Here is a 16,019-nt window from a genome sequence, read left to right on the forward strand (position 1 = left end):
AAAAATAAACTTTACCAAAATGTATTTAATTAAAACACATGTATTTCATACTAAATATACTACAAAACCATTAACATATTTACTGACTTGTACACTTGAGACTTACTGAAATACTTTATTTGGAGTACTTCTTTATTGCACAATGCACATTTCTTAATATTAAGCCTAACATGTGTTTAATATCACTATTAGTAAGGGTATTATGATCTCTGTATAATATCAGTGTTTAAATACAAGATATTTAAAGTGTACCTAAAGTATACTTGCAATAGTTCCACTTTAGCACAATCAAATATATTTAAGTATATCTTTAGTTGGACCTCAGCACTATTTCTGGATAACTAAAGAACATAAAGTCTGTTAAATTGGAAAAACTCATTTTTTTACTTAAAGTACAATTTCAGGGTATTTATATGAAGTACATACATATGTAAATGTATTTGTAGTATACTTAGCATAAAATAAATGTATTTCAAATACATTTGTTTGTCACTAGGGCAGATAAATAATTGAATACTGCAATATTCCATTCAAATCAAGAATTTTTGGTTTTGATTTTTATGGTGACTTTAAGGCTGGCTGAAATTGTGCAACAAATGAAAAAGTTGACTGTTTGATTTAGTCTTCAGAAACAAATCTGTCATTGTCACACTGACCCAACAAAACACAACATCTGCAGGAATGTGTTGTTTGTGAACCAGTGAACAGCTTAAAGGGGGATAGTTCACCAGAAATGTAATTCAGCCACTTTAAATGTCAACGTATAAGATCAAATACTAATTAATAACCAAATGGTTTTTTATAACACTTCATGAAAAAAAAACATTTCAGAAAAGTTGTTTGTCCGTTTTTTAAATAAAACAATATAAATATGTAATACAGTATACTGTTAATGTTCAAATTGAAAATTAGAGTGATAGTCAAATGTTAGTCTATACCTGCAATGGACTGACTTCATGCAAAAATGTTTGGAAATGTTTTATTGTATATTGTTGTATGTGCTTATTACTCAAGCCTGCTTTAGCTAGTGTATGAAAACATTCTGTACATTTTGACAACATTTGAAAGTTGGCTATGTATTTCACTAAAATCAAACCCTTTTCTTTACACACTCTGCTTATAATGTGATAATACATGCATCTGCACTGTGTCTGTGTGATCCAGTTACCCAGTTAATGATCTCAGTAAACACAGACAGTGCAATCTGTTTTGTCATTCTAGTTAGGATAATGATTGTGCAGAAAAGGCCTTAGTCTCCAGTGACAAGCGCAGCTGAAATATAACATAACCTTGAGGGTTGTGTGGAGATGATACAGAACAGGAGGAGTGTAGCAAATGGAAGAATTCCTGCTTTTTGCATGCACTCGCACTCAGAAAAGGTCTTGTTTTTCTGTTGCGAACAGAAAGAATGTAATTTCCTCCAGTATTCTCTTTGGTTTGTGAGGATGTGGCTGAACAGGCCACTTCTCAAGGGCACTTTAAAGATAACTCATCTATGGAAACACACAGTATAACCTTTTGAACGTCTGCAGAAACCGAATCCTAAAAGATCTGCAGTAGTTTTAATGTTAGGAATAAAAAAAAAATCAAATTTGAAATTGATATCAGTCACTCCCTCATTATTTGAAAGGAAAAGGTTGTTGCTATTGGCAGCTTTAAACCACCACAGGAAAAGCCCTGTGTATTGCCCAGGGTTTGATTTGTTATGTTCTTAGGTTTTTATTTTCCTGAAGCATTTTTCTTCTGAACTCCAGGCCTCCGCTCAAGGCACGTCATTTGTTAGTTCTGCGGCTTTAGGGACTGTAAACAGCCGCAGTATTTGTCAGTGTTGCTGTATACCATATACAGTATGTTGCATGGGTTCTGACCTCATTTGTTTGTATCTATAGGAGGCCTATGTGATGGCCAGCGTCGAGCATCCTCACGTGTGTCGTCTGCTCGGCATCTGCCTGACCTCCACCGTCCAGCTGATCACCCAGTTGATGCCCTACGGCTGTTTGCTGGACTACGTCAGGGAAAACAAGGACAACATCGGCTCACAACACCTGCTCAACTGGTGTGTGCAGATTGCTAAGGTGAATGGATTGTATCTTTCATTGTTTTGTTTTTAATCTCTTCCATTCTGAGAACCAGTGAGTCATTTCATTTGATGATGAACAGATGGTTTGAGATGTCAGTTCGTCGTGTTATTATTGAAATTAGGGCTGTGAAACGATTAATCGCATCCAAAATAAAAGTTTTTGTTTACATAATATATGTGTGTGTACAGCGTATAATATCTTGTATATACAAATACACACACAGGCATGTATATATTTAAGTAAATAATCGCATCCAATATAAAAGTTTGTGTTTACATAATATATGTGTGTGTACAGCGGATAATATTTTGTATATATAAACACACACACATGCCTGTATATATTTAAGTAAAATGTGTTATTTATATATAATATTTATATTTATATATAATATAAATTAATATATATACAGTATATACATGCAAATATTTCTTAAATGTATACACATGCATGTGTGTGTATTTATATATACAACATAATTATACACGGTACACACACATATATTACGTAAACACAAACTCGCGATTCGCGATTAATCGTTTCACAGCCCTAATTTAAATGCTTTATTATCATTATTTTAATTGTAATCATTTTGTTTATTTTGATTTATCATTTAAGATAAAATTATTAATTACATTTTATTTGTGGCTAATTATTAAGTGATGGGGCACCCTAGTTTAATTATTAACATGTCTCAGTCATGTTCCACCTCTCCTAATTTCCTGTCATTTCACAACCGTCCTATATAATAAAAGGAAAATGGGAGGGGACGAAACGTGATTTGTTTAATCCATAGCGAAACTAGAAGGTACAAGGAGACATTTTTAGATCTGGAATGAATTGATATGCCTACTCAGGCTTCTCACTGCTGATATTAAACCAAGAACAGGTAATACCACTCACAGATCTTTACCACTCGAACATATTCCAAATGTGAAGTCGTGTCTCTTTTCTGAAGTGCAAATCAGTTACTGTGAGGATTTTTTTTTAAGCAGACGGGACTTTTTTGGTCCTCGCTGCTGAGGGAATAACATTTCTTTTTTGAGAGAAACTTTGATCAGAATACGGCTGGAAAATGTAGTGATATGTTTGATATGATGATTGAACATTCTGAGAAAAGCTTGAACAAATATGTTTTCATCTTCTTGAATCCTGACTTTCCTTTTGTTTGAATATCGTCCATTTTCACAGTCATTCTTTCCATATCCGTTGTGTTTCCTATTATTCCCTAATGATCTATACAGCATTTTTCCCCTTATCTGTGCACTTTTTCCCCATCTGTGTCTCTCATCCATGACTCTGTATGCTGACGTAGTTCTGTTTGGATGTTAAAGTTACCGTATAGGTGGCTCGTAAACACTTTACACTTATGATCGCATTACTGTTCAATCAGTAAAACTTTATTAAGTGTAAATACTCCTCTATCATTACATTTTCAGAAGCTTTTCGGATGATATAGACATGAAGCCCATATTTATGAGGTCCCATTTTTGCCAAAAAATAAGTTGACTTTGTGCTTTGTACTATGCATTTGTCCTTATCTACAGTTATTGCCTACTTGTTCAGATAAATTATCTTGATGTGTATATTTACATTGTCGTCCTTAGTTCTGTCGTCTTTTGTTCTCATATGAAAAGAACAGTGAAAGACTGAAAAAGACTGACGTGACCTAATGAAGACGACATATTAATGAATTGTTTTCTTTCAACAAAGAGTTTTCATTCCAGCTTGAACGAGTACATCATTATATTAACTCAAGTCGACTAAAATCTTTTGCATCTCTCTCTCTCTCTCTCTCTGGCTTTATTAGGGAATGAATTACCTGGAAGAGCGCCATCTTGTGCACAGAGACTTGGCTGCTCGTAACGTGCTAGTGAAAACCCCTCAACATGTGAAGATCACCGATTTTGGCCTGGCCAAGCTGTTAAACGCAGACGAGAAGGAGTATCACGCAGATGGCGGAAAGGTCTGTTATTTCTCTTTTGTGAGAAAGTGGATGTTGATGACTAGATGAATAACTGTTCCTAAACTGTCCTAAAAACGAATGAAGTGATGAATATGGCCTTATTAGCAGTGTCGGGGGTAACGCATTATAAGTAATCCGAGTTACGTAATCAGATTACTTTAAGTAACTAGTAAAGTAACGCATTACTTTTACAGCTAAATATTTTAGTTACTTTTTTCAAATAAGTAACGCTAAATAATTTGTTTTCCCATTTATTGACTGACACCTCTCCTGTCAGTATTCCTCAAAATGAAATGCAAACTCAGAATATTACACAAACCTGTTAAAATGACGTTAAATTACACAAATACACTTTATGTATTTAAGCTCACTTTATTAACCAATGTCTTTGCTACTGACCTTCGATGATCCAATTCAACCATACTTATTAGCAAAAATGACTTTAGACATTTGCTGTATCCCAATTTGCATACTACCTGTCTTAAATAGTGTTCAAAAACAACAGTGTTTGGTGGCTCCAGAACTCAAAAGGTTTAGATAAAGAGGTTTAGATAAAGGGGTTTGAGTGATTAATAATCAGTTTCCAACCTGACGAAGATATATTTATTCAAATTGATCCACATTATATTTCATCTGCAACAGCATTGTGAACTTTTTGTAATGATACGTTTGGTCATTAACTTTTAAATGCATCATTATGCAAATTGCAAACACACGAGGAGAGTTCTCCGCAAGAAAGACCCACGACTGGCAGATCAACATGCAACGGTAGGAAATTAAATGAAATTGAATGTTGAGGATTTCTACTGTGATTGACAGGGCAGTTTAAACAGTGACAGGATGCATAAAGAAGCGACAGAGCTGTCCGTTAAAGTCGCAATTATGATTTCATGAATTATGAAGTAGTAGGCCTATGTCCCAAAGCCTGCCTACTTTCCTGCTACACACTCAAAAGTATGTACTTTTTCCTCACAAAAACAGTACATATTTTGATGGCATAGTATAAGTAGACAAATTGGGATGCAGCAATTGTTTTTAATTTTTGCCATCCAGAATGAAAGGTTTGTTAGAGTTGCGCCCTCTACTGTACAGGCGTGAATTTGCATTTCCTTCAACCTGAGGCTTATCATTTAAAAAAAAAAAAAACTGTACCTTCCATGTAAAGTAGTTAGGAACACAATTGGTTACTTTTTAGGAGTAAACTCAATGTTGTAATGCATTACTTTTCATACACTCTAAAAAATGCTGAGTTGTTTCAACCCAAATTTGGGTCAAATATGGACAAACCCAAATGTTGGGTTAAAAATGTAATTTAAAATTTTAACCCAGTGGTTCTCAACCTCTCCTGCAGGGACCCCCTGACAGGCCATGTTTCTGTTTTAACCCTGAAATGGCACACCTGATTCAATTAATTCAAGGCTTAATGAGTAGTTGACTAATTGATTAATTGACTAATTCCTACTCTTCCTACTCTAATAACTACTCATTAAGCCTTGAATTAATTGAATCAGGTGTGCCATTTCAGGGTTAAAACAGAAACATGGCCTGTCAGGGGGTCCCTGCAGGAGAGGTTGAGAACCACTGTTTTAACCCAACTTCAACTTTCACTTTCAACTGTAAATTTTTTAATTACATATTTAACCCAACATTTGGGTTTGTCCATATTTGACCCAAATTTGGGTTAAAACAACCCAGCATTTTTTAGAGTGTAGTTCCTTTCCCCAGCACTCCTTATTTGTGTCCTAACTATACAAGACTACTATTACTAGCAATCAGAAGTCCATCTTTAGAATGCGTCAAATGTGTTCTTCCCATTTTGGCATTTAAAATAGAGATTTTATGTCGCCTTGTCCATCTATATCCTTCAACAGGTGCCCATAAAATGGATGGCACTCGAATCCATCCTCCACAGGACATACACCCACCAGAGTGACGTCTGGAGTTATGGTTAGTAACAGTTCACCAATGTCAGAACGGCATTGCTTATTTCAGAAATTAAACTTTTGGACTTCAGAGTGAAAACGAAAATTCAGCAAGAAAAAAAAAATATGGCAGGATTGCTTGGATCTGGAAAAGTTTTCTTTGGAAAAACATGCCCAAATGAACATGACCAGGAATGTGAATGTAGAAAATGAATAGGGTTAATATTGATCTCTTTCAAAGCTGAGGATCTCTCAGTATTAATTGAAATTGGCAGTTTTTCAATGAATGATACACTTCTCTAGGTGTGACAGTCTGGGAGCTGATGACATTTGGAACAAAGCCATACGACGGCATTCCTGCTAGGGAAATCGCCGAAGTTCTCGAGAAAGGAGAAAGACTTCCTCAGCCTCCTATCTGCACCATTGATGTGTACATGATAATGGTCAAATGTAAGTTCGATTCATTGCTGTATTATGAAGTGGACAAGTTCTGAAACTTAAAGTCTTTGTTATCATCGCCTTCATCCTTATGGTTTCATATTAAGGTTGGATGATCGATTCGGAGAGCAGACCTCGCTTTAGGGAGCTCATCGCTGAGTTCACCAAAATGGCACGTGACCCGCCACGCTATCTGGTCATTCAGGTGAGAGAAGCACAACTCTGATTTGTGAAGGCTCACTGGAGCATTGCTCACATCTGATCACTGTCACTGTTTTCCAGGGTGATGATCGGATGCATTTACCCAGTCCTTCCGACTCCAAGTTCTACCGCAGTCTGATGAGCGGAGAGCTGGACGAAAACGTGGATGCCGACGAGTATTTAGTGCCCAATCAGGGCTTCTTCAGCAGTCCCAGCACGTCCCGCACGCAGCTGCTGCACTCTGTGGTAATACACACACACACAAACTCACATCACTGCAAATACAGCGCATGAAACCCCTTCCCAACATCCGGGTGGTCATTTCAAACAACTCATTTATAATATGCAGGTTCGATCTTATTATAAAAAAAACACCATAAAACAGACCATACAAATCATGCAATGATTTTTTTTTTCTCAATTAAAAAGAGCTACTTAAAAACAGGGCATAATCAAACGTGACCGTAAAGATTTTACATTGTTACAAATATATATATATATATATATACACACACACATATATATATATATATATATATATATATATATCATACTCGTACAGTATAAAAATCATTATGTCTATGGAAAGTCCCCATAAAACATAAAAAAACAACGTGTGTGTGTGTGTAAAACACTAAAAACTGAAATCCAAAGTTAGAAATTTAGTTCATTTAGGCATCACAACTTCATAAAATACAGTTCGAAAACTACATTTAACATTTTTACATAACATTTTACATTCGAGAGCATGCACAATTAAATATCCAACATTATCCTGGCCAATATTAGACTATTATACAACATTGTATTTTGTAATTAAATTACTAGTAGTAATTATAATTATACTATTTGTAATATAATTATATTATATAATATTATAACAGTATAATTTTAGGATATTTAGGAAATTAGGATATAATGAAGAAAATTTTTTTTTAAATGTTTTTAATGACCCTATAAGTAAGATTAAACCATCAAAATATAAAAAATTTTATTAATTATGCGGAAAAAACAAAACCTTAAAGGGGTCATATAATGCCATTTTTGTACAAGCTAATATGATTCTTTAGGGTCTAAATTAAAAGTTTGTAATATACTTTAATTATAAATTCTCATTAGTATTGTAAGAAAACACTTTTTACCTGGTAAAAAACAGCTCTGTTTTCAGCACGCTGTTTCAGTGCATATGACTTTAAATGATAATGAGCTTTGCTCACCCCGCCCCTCTGTTCTGTGCATACACCGTTTGTAACACAATAACACAATAACCATAACGCGTTGTTCAGTATAAACGTGGGATTATGAATTATATTGAGAACATCATACATAGAAAACATGCCGTAATGTACCCTGAGTGTAAACCTTAGACGCATTCATTGTGAAGCGTGCAGCTAGCGATTTGCAAAGATTAATATATATATTAATATAAAGTTTAATAAAACGTTACACTCACTTCCGTTCTTCTAGAGGTTCAGCAGGAACACGAATAGCTGGTACCGATCCTTTTTTCATGAGCAGCTTCTTAGCAAAACCAGCTTTATACTGACGCTCGTTTATAAAGCAGTCTGCTGAGAAATGATTCGCGCAAACATGAGAGCATTGACGTTGCTCGTGGGGAATATTCCCTTCGAAAACAAACTCAGCCACTGCGTCTTCAGCGGTTCGGATTTAGGAACATTAAAATGACTGCTGTGTTCGTTATTACACCCAAGAACAGAACAACACAATCGCTTAGACGCCATTCTGCTCATAGACAGTGCTCCAGCATATCAACAATGACCACGCCGGTCCGCGCGGACTATGATTGACAGCTCGCTCACGAGCGAGGGTGGGTCTGTGTTGAAACGCTGCTGTCAATCAACAATCGTGGGAGGGGCTTCCGAGTGTGTGACGTCACAGGCTCGAACGGCTCGATTTGAGGCAGGGGAAAACATATAAGGAGATTAAAACAAAAACACTGGATGGATTTTTATCATTATATGATGGTTGTGTACAGACACTGCCAACACACATTTCAGTACAATCAACTTGTAAAAGTGCATGTACCATTATATGACCCCTTTAAACTTGTTTAAGGTATTTATTTGGCAAAAAAGGCAAACTACAGCTACATTCTATTCCCTATGGCTACAGCTTTTTTTTTTTTTTTTGGTATGACAGCCTGGCCAAAAATGATGTCCGTGTTTGGACTGTTTCATTGCGTTATCACAAATAAAACAATTGACTCAACTGCTAATTGCGCAACTAGGCCAGCCGAGCGCTCCCTGTGGTACCAGTATCAGATCTGATGACAGTGTTGTGTGCGCTCACTCAAGAGGACAGAGAGTTCACGTTGCAGAGGCGTATGTACCTGGCCTGATTTTGGTCGTCTTCTGGCCTGGCCTCCTTCACCCACTTCCCGTTCCTCTGTCCTTCTGCCTCTTCTCTCTCTCTCTCTCTCTCTCTCTCTCCCTCGCTTCCTCCTGATTAATGACCGTTCCTCAGCCAGGCCTCAGCGTTCAGATGCGTTTCCTGGCCGCGGGCCTACACCTCTAAGTGTGTGCAAAGCTCCTTCAGCCTTTCAAGTCTGATTGCTTTCGCGGGCAACACTTGTTCAAATAATTTTTTGGCAGAACGAAGGCCTTGAGCTCAGACGGAGTCTTACATAACACAGGCGTTGAGGCATAGCCATTTAAGGCTGTATTTTCTCTGGCAGATGGTAGCTTATTTAGCTTATGTTTCTTTTCGTCGCTCCTTGTGTTTTATGAACGTGTTTTGCAAAAGAAAACCTGCGACATGCTTGCGTGAACTGCTGACTGGGTTTTGTTATGGAGAGTTAATAAGGCTGGCTTCTGTCCTCCTCGTAACGTGTCCAGGCCTGGTTTGTTCACGGTGATTGGTGGTGAATACAAAGATTGATGCAGTCCTCTTTCATTATCTTTACATGTCAGTTGAATGGATTAACCGTTGTACAACAATCGAATAGAAATAATAAAAAAGTACATTTCTACACATGGTAGGACCACATCCCTGTTACAGTGGTCTTGTGGTACTGATTTTTGAAAGAACAAAAGTTCACATAAATGTTTCATTGCGCCTCCCACGTTAAAATTGTTCATTAAAATAAATTAAAGTGCCCCTATTATGCTATTTTAAAGGCTTCTTGTTTTGTTTTGGAGGTCTCCTACTATAGATTTACTTGCAGCCAAGGTCAAAAAACATTTTTTTTTCATAATATACACTGCAGCATCACCTCTTTTCTCACAGTGTCTGAAACGGTTCTATAAAGGATTCAGTCTCTCTAAACTCTGCTCTGATTGGTCAGATGGTCCAGTCTGTTGTGATTGGTCTACTCTGCTCTGATTGGTCAGATGGCTCAGTCTGTTGTGATTGGTCTACTCTGCTCTGATTGGCCAGATGGCTCAGTCTGTTGTGATTGGTCTACTCTGCTCTGATTGGTCAGATGGTCCAGTCTGTTGTGATTGGTCTACTCTGCTCTGATTGGTCAGATGGCTCAGTCTGTTGTGATTGGTCTACTCTGCTCTGATTGGTCAGATGGTCCAGTCTGTTATGATTTGTCTACTCTGCTCTGATTGGTCAGATGGCTCAGTCTGTTGTGATTGGTCTTCTACTCTGCTCTGATTGGCCAGATGGCTCAGTCTGTTGTGATTGGTCTACTCTGCTCTGATTGGCCAGATGGCTCAGTCTGTTGTGATTGGTCTACTCTGCTCTGATTGGTCAGATGGCTCAGTCTGTTGCGATTGGTCTTCTACTCTGCTCTGATTGGCCAGATGGCTCAGTCTGTTGTGATTGGTCTACTCTGCTCTGATTGGCCAGATGGTCCAGTCTGTTGTGATTGGTCTTCTACTCTGCTCTGATTGGCCAGATGGCTCAGTCTGTTGTGATTGGTCTACTCTGCTCTGATTGGCCAGATGGCTCAGTCTGTTGTGATTGGTCTACTCTGCTCTGATTGGTCAGATGGCTCAGTCTGTTGTGATTGGTCTACTCTGCTCTGATTGGTCAGATGGTCCAGTCTGTTGTGATTGGTCTACTCTGCTCTGATTGGTCAGATGGACTAGTCTGTTGTGATTGGTCTACTCTGCACTGATTGGTCAGATGGACTAGTCTGTTGTGATTGGTCTACTCTGCTCTGATTGGTCAGATGGACTAGTCTGTTGTGATTGGTCTACTCTGCACTGATTGGTCAGATGGACTAGTCTGTTGTGATTGGTCTACTCTGCACTGATTGGTCAGATGGACTAGTCTGTTGTGATTGGTCTACTCTGCACTGATTGGTCAGATGACCCATTCTGATGAATGAGGCCCAATAACTCATGCACTTTGATCTTCGAAACGTTGCAGTCCTTTTTTACATTCACAATCACCTCTATTACACACCGCATGAAAGGTAATATCTGAAAAAGCACAATAGGGGCACTTTCAAACATAATGTGAAATGTAAAGTATGATTATTTTAGGTTTATTATTATAGGTTAAGTTTGTAATGATGCTACACTTAGAATTGCATTGTTAGAATCACCAGTACAATTAAATCAGGCTTCCAATACTCATTTTCACTTTTTATTAAAAAAACTAGCAAAGACAGTTTGTTTGATAAAACTATTTGGTTTGTTACAAATATATACTTGCTTTTTAGGGGTTGATACTAAACGCATGACTGCTTTTATTTTGTTTCAGAGTCTCAACAGCAGTATTGGGAACTGTCACAGAAACGGGGTAAGTTACTCACGTCAGACATCAAGACACTGTATCGTATTGCTAACTTGTGGATTGCACCATCAAAAGAAAAATATAAATAGAGAATGTATTTAATAGATTTTAAGATTGCAGTAGCATTTCACAATGATTATAACATGTGCATTTCAGTTTTTATTTTAATAAACTGTCTTGTATGGACACTTTTGCCTATCTGGACTTTTGGAACATATTTTTCAACCAAAGAATGTTCACAATGTATCATTTGAGATTTCCTGAAAATTAGATTTGTTAAGAAATGATGCCAGCATTGAGGGTAGTAATTTGTGCGAAAATTACTGCAAATAAATATTTTCATGGTATGTTTAAATTATCATAGTTTTAAAACTTAGTGTGTTTATGATTTATTTTCATATTTGGGATTGAAAAACAATGGCATTTTTAATAAAAATCAACCCATGGAACATAAAAGTTTGCAATATAAAAATGAAATGCAGGACAAAAGGTCCACTTATTACGTAACTGTCCACAGCTGTGCTCTTCTATAAGCAGTCGCCCTTTGTTAATTACAGGAAATTAAACCGGTTTAACCATGATGACACTAATACAGATTTACTTTCTCTCAGAATGGTTTGCCGGCAAGGGAGAACAGCATGGTTCTGCGTTACATCCCAGACCCGACAGAACGGTTCCACGAGGGAGACTTCCAGCCCGCTCCAGGTTGGAATGGTCAGTTTCTTAAAATTAAATGCTGAATGAGGACCAAAAAGAAATAAAAAAGACACTTTTTCGTTTATGGTGAAATGAGCACCTCTGTTGGTCAGTCTTGGTCTTACATTCTTGTGGTATACTCTGATTTTGTACTCTTAAAGGAACAGTACACCCAAAAAAAAACAGTAGGATGCACAAAAGGATATATTTTGCAGAATATTCACACTGCTTTTTTCCTATAGAATTAAATTGTGCTTTAGGAACAGCCTGAAATTTAAGTCTCTTTTCAATAAAATGACCTCCCAGTATAGCTTTCAAATCTCAGCGTATTCAAAATTTTCCATTGTAAACAGTTACGTAGCAAACGTTTTTTTTTACATATCTCCTTTTTTTCATGGAAGAAAGGAAGTCATACAGGTTTATATGGAGCCTCTACAGTGACATGGTGATGGAAAAATATGAGATGGGATTTTATTGTCTAGGAAACTTTGCATTTGTTCCGAAAAAGTTTTGCATTCCTCCGAGAAACTCCGCATTAATTCGTAAAAGTTTTACGCTTGCCCGCGAAACTTTGAGTTAAATTCTTCAAAGCTTTGCATTCCCCGAAAGACATTGCATTCATTCGTAAAAGTTTTGCGCTCCCCCAAGATACTTTGCATTTATTAAAGCTGCAGTCCGGCATTTTTCCTCTTTGTCGCCATCTCTGTTCGAAATCTGCAATTGCAGTCATTCGCGGAATTATCAACTTTACGTGGGTTGTAGTTCAACACCCTCGACACGGCACAGCGCGGATGAACACATTGAGGAGAGTGTGCAGCTGTCAGTCACCGCGCCGATGTGGATATTGTCATTCAGAATCACAGATTATTCTTTTTGGAAGTATGACCAACATAAGAATTTTCACCGGGAAATGTCATCTGAACTAGTAAGAAACATCCACTTTAGTTCTGGTTCTGACATTGCAGTAAATCGCGCTGATTAAATCTAACAATTGCTTATAAGTTATCATTTCACGCAAAACCGTGCAAAGTAGCTATACTATGTTCTCTAATTGTTAATGTTAACAACGTCAGCAAGCATTGCGTGACTACATCATGTAATGTCCTTCCGATATTATCCTTGTTTTCGCATGGGCCGGTTGCAGTCTCTTTTTTTCTGTAGCCACTCCGAAGTCCGAACGAAGTCTTTCGCATTTTACAGCGGGTGAGTCTCTAGTTGTCACTGATGATGATCGTCGTTTGAACCTTTCTGGATCCGCCATCAAATTGATAAGTTTAATTATATCAAGTGCTGTGAGAAAAGGCTATAAATCTCTACCTCCAACATCCTCACACGCAATATAGCTTATACTAGCCGAGACTCTTCTTTATGTGTACAGATGTGACGTAATGACGCAAAGACATGCTTGAATCTCCCGCGGAAATCCACCAGTACCACTAAAATTAAAAACATTATTACAAGCTTACCGTTTTGCATCGAGCTAAGGCAAGCAGATAGTTTTGAACACTGGCTGGTTATGGATTTTATCAAATATGTATTTTGGATAATTTTTAACCCAAAAAAAGCTACGGACAGCAGCTTTAACAAAAGTTACATAAACATTTTGCACGAGAAAATGCAAAAAGCCTCGGAAAACAATCCCCCCCCTCATATTCTTTCCCATCACCATGTCCCTAAAGGGGCTCCATAGGTTTGGGACATCATGGGGGGTAAGCATTGTTTTAATAGATGCTAATACCCTTAAGGTATTTTGTTTGTAGATGCACATTTACATCTTAATGAACTAAATAATTGACAGAAAAAATTGTTATTTAACCCATGTTGTCCTCTTTCCCAGAATACATAAACCAGAAAGACTCACTGATGTCCAACATGAACAACCCAATTTACCAACACCCAGGACCCCCCCGAACGCTTCCGCACTCTTCATCAGCGCTGGACGAAACTGAGGAAGAGTACCTCAACTGCTTTAAAAGCCCTGCCGCCGCCCCACCTGAGTATCTGAACACGTCCCACACGCAGCTCCTCTCAAGCCAGCCCTTCTTCAGCATGCGGGGCTTCAACCCCCAGAACAGCATAAACAACCCAGACTACCAGCAGGACTTCTGCCCCCTGGAGCTCAAAACACACACCAACGGCCACTTGCCGGCTGCGGAGAACGCAGAATACATGGGGCTGGAAGTGCACTAGCACATTCTGGAGAAGGGCATCTGTTCAAATGAGGCACTTTTCGGTAGGTAAAAGATGGAAGGACATCTATTTATAGTGGATATACACAGTCAAACATATCGCTGAGTCAAGGACTGTTCGTAACCTTGAAAAGCTACCTTTCAAATGCGCTTGTTTGGTTCTGAGCTGGACTTGATCGACCGTGGCTCTCTCCAAATCTCACAAGAGACTATGAACGACAACAGGACTTGAATCTGTGGATGCCAGTAGAAACATGCTGGTGTGCTGAAACGGCATGTCACGGAACAAGCTTGTCGACACACATGCTAAAACTGCTTTTAAGTGATCTGGTTTCAGTCTAGTCGATAATGTTTTTAATGAGCAAACAAATTACTGGGCTCAAAAGTGTCTGTAATCATAAAACTTGGCAGTGGCCCCAGAAAGTGTTTGGACACTTAAGTCACATTTACAAATGTCTGGATTTCATTGCATTATAGATACAAAATACCAAACCAAGCAAACACAAACTGAACATGAACTAAGTTCGACCACCAGAGAGTATCTAATACACACACACTATTGTTCAAAGGTTTGGGGTCAGTAAGATTTTCTATAAAACAAATGCATTTTTCAAATTAAAAATGATAAGAATCTTACATTGTTACTAACCATTTGTTTCAGATAATTGCTGTTCTTTTGAACTTTCTATTCATCAGAAACCTGAAAAGAATGCAGAATATATATATATATGTATATATATAGCTGCACAACTGTTTTAACATTGATAATAATAATAAGAAATATTTATTGTGCAGCAAATCAGCATATTAGAATGATTTCTGAAGGATCATGTGACACTGAAGACTGATGCTGAAAATTCAGCTTTTATCACATGAATAAACTACAGTCTAAAATATATACAGATAGAAAACAGTACATTTAAAATTGCAATACTACTTCACAATATTGATGTTTTTACTGTATTTTGAAATAAATGCAGACTTCTTTTAAAAACATTTTAAAAATCTTACCGGCCCCAAACCTACTCCTTTACATTGTAAAAACCTAATAAACTCAATTGAAATGTGTATTATTTTGCGATATATTTATTTAAATGTTTTTTGATATTATGCTGTACAGGCTAATGCATCATTTTTTTTTTAATCGTGACTCTAGTGTGCAGATGCTTTCTGTTGGACACTGTACGTAAGCTGAACTCAGAGGCGGTTTAATGCCTCTCTGCTGTGAATGAAAGTCAAAATAGAGTTAAATTCAAGATTTAACTGTTATGTTTTGCTGGAAATGTTGGCTGTGTGGACAGGGCTACGACGATGATCTGTGTATGGACAGAATCAGCCTCGTCCGAAGGCCAACATATGACTGGTACATGTACAGAACTGTAATATAAGGCTGACATTTGCATTATTGTATCTAATAGAGTATTTTATCCATTGTCATAAAAAACACTCATATGGGGTCACTCATATATTCCATTTCTGTTTGTTCGTCCATGTGTTTTCACCCTCCTGTACCTCGCTTGACTTTATATTAACTAATTGAATCGCATATCTCACAGTCAGAACATATCATGATCTTTATGACGTTGCACAAATCAAAGAAATGTGGTTGGATATCTTAAACTCACTGTCCTTTTAGCTTTGATCATTCTTTTGAAAACATTCGCATTTGCTCTCAAAATATGGTGACAAAGTCCTTTCTCCTTTTTTACTTGCCATGTAATCAGGGCTAATTCAATCAAAGCTGTTTTAATCATTCATTCTAATCATTTATAAGGTAATGCTTGAACTAAGCAGAGACAGTATGCAAATCACCTGC

General features: G+C 37.3%; 1 protein-coding gene across 2 annotated transcripts in view; it reads left to right on the forward strand.

The window, feature by feature from the left end:
* The window catches only part of egfra (epidermal growth factor receptor a (erythroblastic leukemia viral (v-erb-b) oncogene homolog, avian)), a 71,170-nt gene extending 56,424 nt beyond the window's left edge, over window positions 1–14,746 (forward strand). Inside the window, exons 20-28 of one of the 2 annotated variants that reach the window (XM_056264542.1) lie at window positions 1,890–2,075; window positions 3,892–4,047; window positions 5,919–5,994; window positions 6,273–6,419; window positions 6,515–6,612; window positions 6,690–6,854; window positions 11,286–11,324; window positions 11,930–12,032; window positions 13,852–14,746. In XM_056264542.1, the coding sequence (XP_056120517.1) occupies window positions 1,890–2,075; window positions 3,892–4,047; window positions 5,919–5,994; window positions 6,273–6,419; window positions 6,515–6,612; window positions 6,690–6,854; window positions 11,286–11,324; window positions 11,930–12,032; window positions 13,852–14,204 (1,323 nt within the window). In that variant the 3' untranslated portion in view covers window positions 14,205–14,746. The remainder of the gene's footprint in view (window positions 1–1,889; window positions 2,076–3,891; window positions 4,048–5,918; window positions 5,995–6,272; window positions 6,420–6,514; window positions 6,613–6,689; window positions 6,855–11,285; window positions 11,325–11,929; window positions 12,033–13,851) is intronic. The other variant, XM_056264552.1, reaches the window with a different exon arrangement.
* The last annotated feature ends 1,273 nt before the right edge of the window (window positions 14,747–16,019 follow it).

This window comes from Rhinichthys klamathensis, unplaced genomic scaffold (genome assembly GCF_029890125.1).
Source record: "Rhinichthys klamathensis goyatoka isolate OS25496 unplaced genomic scaffold, OSU_Roscu_1.1 h1tg000011l_1, whole genome shotgun sequence".
NCBI classification, from domain to species: Eukaryota; Metazoa; Chordata; class Actinopteri; order Cypriniformes; family Leuciscidae; genus Rhinichthys; species Rhinichthys klamathensis.